The sequence below is a fragment of the Seriola lalandi genome, unplaced genomic scaffold (assembly GCF_002814215.2).
Source record: "Seriola lalandi dorsalis isolate HSWRI2012SDOR001 ecotype SW California unplaced genomic scaffold, Sedor1 jcf7180002054946, whole genome shotgun sequence".
In the NCBI taxonomy this organism is placed as follows: Eukaryota; Metazoa; Chordata; class Actinopteri; order Carangiformes; family Carangidae; genus Seriola; species Seriola lalandi.
The window spans coordinates 1,375,962-1,382,934 of NW_019525497.1; the positions used below are offsets into that span (position 1 = coordinate 1,375,962).

General features: G+C 35.6%; 1 protein-coding gene across 1 annotated transcript in view; it reads right to left on the reverse strand.

Moving 5' to 3' along the window:
- commd10 (COMM domain containing 10) overlaps window positions 1-5,526 on the reverse strand; it is a 55,079-nt gene extending 49,553 nt beyond the window's left edge. Inside the window, exons 1-4 of the mRNA XM_023394199.2 lie at window positions 5,385-5,526; window positions 3,910-4,000; window positions 2,160-2,270; window positions 975-1,130 (exon numbers count right to left, since the gene is read on the reverse strand). Of these exons, the coding sequence (XP_023249967.1) occupies window positions 975-1,130; window positions 2,160-2,270; window positions 3,910-4,000; window positions 5,385-5,413 (387 nt within the window). The 5' untranslated portion in view covers window positions 5,414-5,526. The remainder of the gene's footprint in view (window positions 1-974; window positions 1,131-2,159; window positions 2,271-3,909; window positions 4,001-5,384) is intronic.
- Window positions 5,527-6,973: the final 1,447 nt, after the last annotated feature.

Sequence of the window (6,973 nt, forward strand, 5' to 3'; positions counted from 1 at the left end):
GTTTTATTTGTGAATCATGAAACATCCATTTGTCACCAGTATTGCAACCAGCGCTGCAACTAACAATTATTTCCATTATTGATTAATCTGCTGATTGTTTTCTTGATTAATTGATTGATCAATTTGTCTATTTAATGTAACAATAATAAATAAAGATATTCAGTTTACCATCACGTATGACAAAGAAAAGCATCAAATGACATGATAAATCAATTATCAATATAGTTGCTGATTCATTTTCTGTTGGCCAACCAATCAGGTCATTGACTAATACTCACAACTCTAAATCAGATTGCTTTATCTCCCTAGTTCAACCATCTTTTGATCACCACCTGCATGTGTTGACTGATAGTATCACTAGTGGGAAAATGAGTGAAAAAATTTATGACATATCTTTTTCAGTTGATATATTCAATAGAAAATATGGATGAGAAAATGGCTGCATGTCAGTTATGTACAGTCTCTTGCCTGACTTGACTATTGCCCAAGTCAAAGCAGGCGCAGAGGTCGTCCTGAGGATCAATGGCGGTCACGGACTTCTGCTAGCAGCAAAAAATTCATGAAGGAGGGAAAGATGATTTGCGAGACACAGGCAAGTGAGATGTCTGAAAGTATGACAGCAGCAACAACTCCAGCATAATGTGACTGATGCATACCTGCTGCTTATTAAATCTGTGAGATCTTAATTCCCTTGACTTTGAAATGAAAGCTGTTTGAAGTGTCACCACTAAATCGAGTTATAGAAAGGAACACGTTTTAAAATTAATGTGACAACTTGTGAGAGCTGTGAACGAAGTGTTTGTAAAACAAACAGCTGAGTAACATCTCACCAAACAGTGATCAGTTCAAAGGGATAGAACAATGTGAAAAGTAGCCTGTAATACTCAGTGTCTGGAAGTGGATCAATCTTACACTTTGGTTTAGAATCATGGTCAATGATGTCAGGTACTGTATGTGTAGGTAAAGTTCAGTACCTTATTTGGGGCAAAGATATTGTGCTTCAGCTTCTCCACCAGCTCAGGTCCAGCAGTGGCCCAGGTTTGAGAGAAAACCTCAGCCTTGTCTGGGTTTAGATGAACCATCTCCAGCTGCTGCTGCAGAGAGCCGGGCTTTACATTATGATACACTGCCTGCAAAGGAGAGGAGATATGAGGTAGAGTAGTCACTTTAATAAATACTAACATTAGCTATGCTTTGTAGGTGCAACAAATAACTCTTACATTCCTGCTCCCATTTCCATTCACCCAACACTCAACTCAACATTGCTACAATACAAAAAACTAACAATACAACAGTGACCCCAGCTGGAGAAATGGGCTCACAATGTGATCCACACTAAAGGAACACAAGGCACAAAAGCTACAGACACTATGCTAATTTCTCTTTCTTACTTTCTTTGGAGTGAGGCTCTTATTATATTTCTCCACACATTGAGTTATTGAAAATATGAACTTAATCAAAGCATATCATTTCAACCACAGATTTGTAAGACTTAAGAACTGTGTCCAGTGTCATTATTAACTGTGTCTTGGGATAATAATAATAATAGTCATTTTGTTTGGTCACTTAGTTTCTTTTTTGGTTTTGGTTTTGGTTTTTCCGTTTATTTTTCTTGGTTAAAGGATTATGTATAATATAAACAACACTGGGAAGTGAATGTAAAACGGACAGAAATTACTCAAGTCTAAGTGGGTTAGGCTAATCATACTTCTTATTTTTCATATCCAACATCTTTTTTTTACCTGACCTCCACCATCATATCTCATACCCAATGCTGACCCATTAAAAATAGCTTTAAAGAACAAACATCTGTCATATAAGAAATTCAAACCATTTCAATCATTTTATAATAAATAAATCAGGTAAAACCCTTGTAACTAGAGGGGCACTGAGAGAGCCCAGACCTCCACCAGGGCCAATGTTGAACAATATACACCAGACTTGAGAGAAAAAAAATTCATAGTAAATGATTCGGATCTGCCCAAAAATTGAATGGCTTCTTCCCTGACCAGTACCCCACCCCTCCACCAAGTTTGGTGCAAATAAGTTCTGTAATTTTTGCATAGTCCTGCAGACAATTAAACAGAAACAGGCGAAAATATAACCTCTATGGCTGAGGTAATAATTTCATAAAGGATTGTTGGATGACCACCCCTCACCTGCTCTAGAATGAAGGCAGCCGTTTCCAGGACGAGATTGAGAGCCTGTTTATCCAATGAGAGAGCAGCCTGAAGTTTTTGCTCCTCTTCTTCACTGAATGTCCGCTCTCTCTGTGAAGAAAACATAATTTACTGTGTTGATGTGAAAAGATCCACAAAAGGTCCGTTTTCAAGAACTGAAAAATAAATGAAAAGCTGCTTTCAGATAGTATACAGAGAAATAGGAAACAGATGAGACAGAATAGGTATACTGAGGTCAGCATATGAGGAACCATATAAATTCAATTTAATCTGAGCAACTGAGTTTTAATTAACCAATTATTTTTTTATTTTCATTTTATTTGATTTAGTCAATAATCAATTACAAATACCCACCATGTAGTTACAACATAAAGATTCCAAGCTCAAGTCTCTATTCATTTTTTAATAATGCTAGTGTGAAATTAATACAATGGGCTTTTGTACTATTACATCACTTAAACAGTAAAATGCCTTACACAAATAAACAAAAAAAAGCATTTAACACTCCAATCCAGCAACTATCATAGCAATGACAAAGGTAATATAGAATGTAATTAAAATATCAAATGAAAATACATTAAAAATGTAAATTACAAAATAATCACAGTGTATTTTGGAATTTGCGTATAGACCTTTTTCACAGCAGACATTTTGTCTTCTCAGAGCAGTAAAAAGCACAGGTCAAACTAATTTCATTAACAATTGCTCCATTTTAATTAAGTGTAACAGTAAGTTACACTTAATGTAACTTCATGTCAGTGAGTACGGGGTTCCTGAAGGGTTGATTTTTTAAAGACCCTTTTAATGCTACATAGAATTTAATACCTCTTTCATACTCAAACCAATCATAATATGAAAGTATGATGGAAAAGGGAAACTATGGCCGAGAATTATTCATTTTTATATCACATTTTTTTGTGCTAACGATTAAATTGATTATATTGGCACGACCTGGACCCCAACAGCTGGATGTGGATGATGATGGATGAAAGTGATAATTTATTCAAGTTAATTTAAGTTCTTGTCTAAACTGATACTGTCCCATTATAAGTCAATGAGCTTCCCAGCTACTGTAGCTAACAGTGGTGACAGTGTTTCCTGCAAGTCTGATGATGCTGACTGAAACTCCAGGTTGAACAGCCTCCAGCAGCACAACCCACTGTTGAAGCAACAGTTTCAGTTTATAACCGTACAACATCTCCAAACAGCCCACAGTCGCAGAAACATTTTATAAGGAACACTACTGTCTACACCAGGCAAGAGAAAATTTTTGACAGTTGTAAATTAAATTGAAGACTTTCTAAGGCCTTCTTGAAAAATTTTAATTGAGTGCTTTTTAAACTCCTGCAGATTCCCTGGTGTGCAATCATGCAAAACAGTCATCATTAATGTTATTAGTTATACCTGTGCTTTTCCAGCTATAACATGTCAAAATGTATATTATTGATAAACACAAGTGTGTGACTTTCTTTTAGCAGGTCAAAAAATAAAAATACAAATACAAATTGTTCTTGGAATTAATGACTGACACCTTGACAGCCAGCTAAGTCTGGTGAAAAACCAGAGTGATCAACAGGGCCAGCCATGTCTGCATTCATTAGAAACAACTCTGACTGATACTCCAGTAAGTCATTATGCATGCACTGCTCTCTCTGGCACTACAGCTTTGCCACAAAAGCCTCAAAAGTCTCTTGTCTTTGGCATGGATAACACTGTGCGTTCTCAGTACCTTCAGATGAAGCTTTTGTATGATACGAGAGATCAGCCTGGAGAACTTGTTCACATCAATGGCGTTGATGAAAGTCACTGCTTCTTTAATGCTGTTTGGAAAGAAGAGTTGAGAGTGTTAATGACAGCGGTGTACTCAGATTTTTTAGTTAAGACACAGAACAACAGTTTACTGCCCATGTATTATGTGATACATGAAAGGTATTTCATTTTGTCTGTCAGTGAATTTTAAAGCTCTATACATTGAAAACAAACAGACATAAACACACTGCAGTGACACCATCCAGCATCAGCTAACAGCAGTGTTTTCTGTCCATGGCAATTGATTGCACTGACTACATAAGTGCATCAGAACAAGTATGAGGAGTAAAATGAGGGTATGTACAGACAAATTTTAGTATCAAGACTATTAGGCACACACATACTGTAAAGTAAATACGCTTTATATACAACAATTTCACTAGCTGTCTATGTGAGCATTGAAAACTAAGGTAGTAATAACACAAAGTTAAAATGCTCAATCAAAAGCTTTTGAAATTTCACTCGAGCTAAGTAGTAGAACTACAAATATTTCAGGACTGCTGTATTCAAAATTACCAGTATTGAAGAACTGTGATTTTTAGGTCCAGTCTGTGTATCTCACAGAATGAATTTTTACTTTTGAAACTGTATTATATTTTTTCTCTCTATACTCCTTTTTTTTGTACAATACCATACATTCTTGACTTTTCATCCTAAAGTTACTTCCTATTAATATTATTTTCATCAATTGAAAATAATATAATTATATAAATAATAATATAATAATAAAAAAACACTTCGGTCAAAGTAAAGAAATAGCAGCAGTACAAATTATTTAGATCTGCAATGATTACTTGATATATCAATTAGTCAATCAACAGAAAATTAATCAGCAACTATTTGGATAATTGATTAATTATGTTGTAAAACAATCTAAAGACATCTTGAACTCTGGGAAACCGTGAGGGTAATTTTTCACTATTTTCTGACATTAGTCTATAATGGAAATAATCGTTAATTGCAAACCTAAAATAATTAGGCACTTGTACACTTACAGTACCCATTCAGAGGTACTGTACGAAGGCATACTGAAAGATAATACTCAAGTGGACTGCCAATATCTCACAGTTTGACTACAGTAATAAAATGTAGCTACTTTTCTCCTGTCCAACACAATGCTTGTAACCACAGGAGAGTCATATCTCTGTTACTAGGTATATTACTATAGAAGACATTGGAGTACAGCTTGAAAGAACAAGACAACTTGATAATTATAAGTTTGATAAAGGCAGAGGTAGCATAAGTCATTCCCAAGCTAGTGTTTGCTAATGCCCATTTATGCACCAAATCACAATATCGATAACTTTCAGAATGCCTTCGTGTCTCTGACTCAGCCTACAGGTAGCATAACGTTGGGAGGAGTCTTTGTCCCTGAAGGAAAACAATGTTGCCCACCTTTGTGTTTCTTTTATAATTGAAGTCATTGTTGTCTGTTGATTTGTGCAAGTGAAAAACGAAGAGTTGAAAAGTGTGTCAAAGCAGTAGAAGCAGCATCTTCACACTGTTGTCATTCGTCCTTCCTGTTCTCTCAAGACGATTCACGTGACAGTCAAAGCTGCGCGACAATGCGCAGTGAAGCGCAGGATAGAGTGTGTGTGTGTGTGTGGGGGGGGCAATACAGCAAAAATAAAATAAGACGTGTAATTTAATTAATACTACGGTCGATACTTTTATCTTTTAACAACTGTTGCGAGTACACACATGGAATAGCTTTAAAACGGTGTTTGCGTAAAATGTACGCACAATGACTCTCTGAAAGCGTCAACTACAACGATCACTACGGAATAGGCACTGGACAAACCTTGGAACATATGCGTAAAAGCAGAAGTCTCTTTACTGTTGTAAAGCCAAGATTCACACAATTGGCAGTTTATCAGGTACACTTAGCTAAAACGAATGCAGTGTAATGCAACAGCTCTGCAACAAATCCTACATTAATGAAGGTTATAATGTTCAGTTTTGTTGAACTGTTTTAAAGAGGTGTTGATTGAACTATGGTCATTTTGGGGGCTGTAATGTGTCGTGCTGTTAAAGTGCGGATGTGTCTAATATTTTGTTCACCCCATTCATATCAGTAAGGGGCAGGCTTAATAACAGAAATCACCATAACAGTTCCGATAACAATTGAACATTATTATAACCTTCATGAACACAGGGTTTACTGCAGGATTGTTAGATTGTCAGATTAAAGCTCCTTTTCAACATGGTATTGTTACAGCTTTAAAGTAGTGAATACTGGGATGGTTTTGTAAAATAAAATATTCCTTGGTAGAAAGTGGACTAAAGTGAAAACTACTTCACACATTATTTATCATTTGACACAGGGTTGTATAACAGGATGAGACTCTCCCATGAAAAGCAGTTACATTTTTTATGAAATCTTATTTATTCCCTCATTTACTGTGTATAACTTTTGCATGAAGGGAACAACAACTAGAACTTCTCCATATACGACGTTATACTAAATATCCAGTCAGAGATTACATAAAGAATAAATAAAGATGAATATTAACATAATAACATTGTTAATGTTGGGACGTTGGACTCAATGTCATATATTTATAAAAGATGATTATTCAGAAAGAATAAATGAAAAATCATCATGAAAACATACACTTTACAAAAAGAGGTCACTGTAAATGTGCATTTAATGACATTTTAAAATTTTTCTTCCAAAAATGAGTTATAATGCATCATTGTACAATGACTGCTAATACTAATGCTGCTGCAGGAGACAGGGGTGGCAGCTAGCTTGCTGGCTGGGCGCATGGTCCACTGGGGGCAAGAGCTTGTTCTTAAGTAGTACATCTAGTCTCCTTGGTTTGTTCTCACATGATTTTATATTTAGAGTGAGAATGTATTGATGTACTGATTTTTGATTTAGTATTGTTTGCTGCTTTATTCAAGATGATATGATATGATAGAATTTGTAGAAATATAACCTTTCAGCTGTAACTACTCCCACCTGACTGACTGCAAGCAAA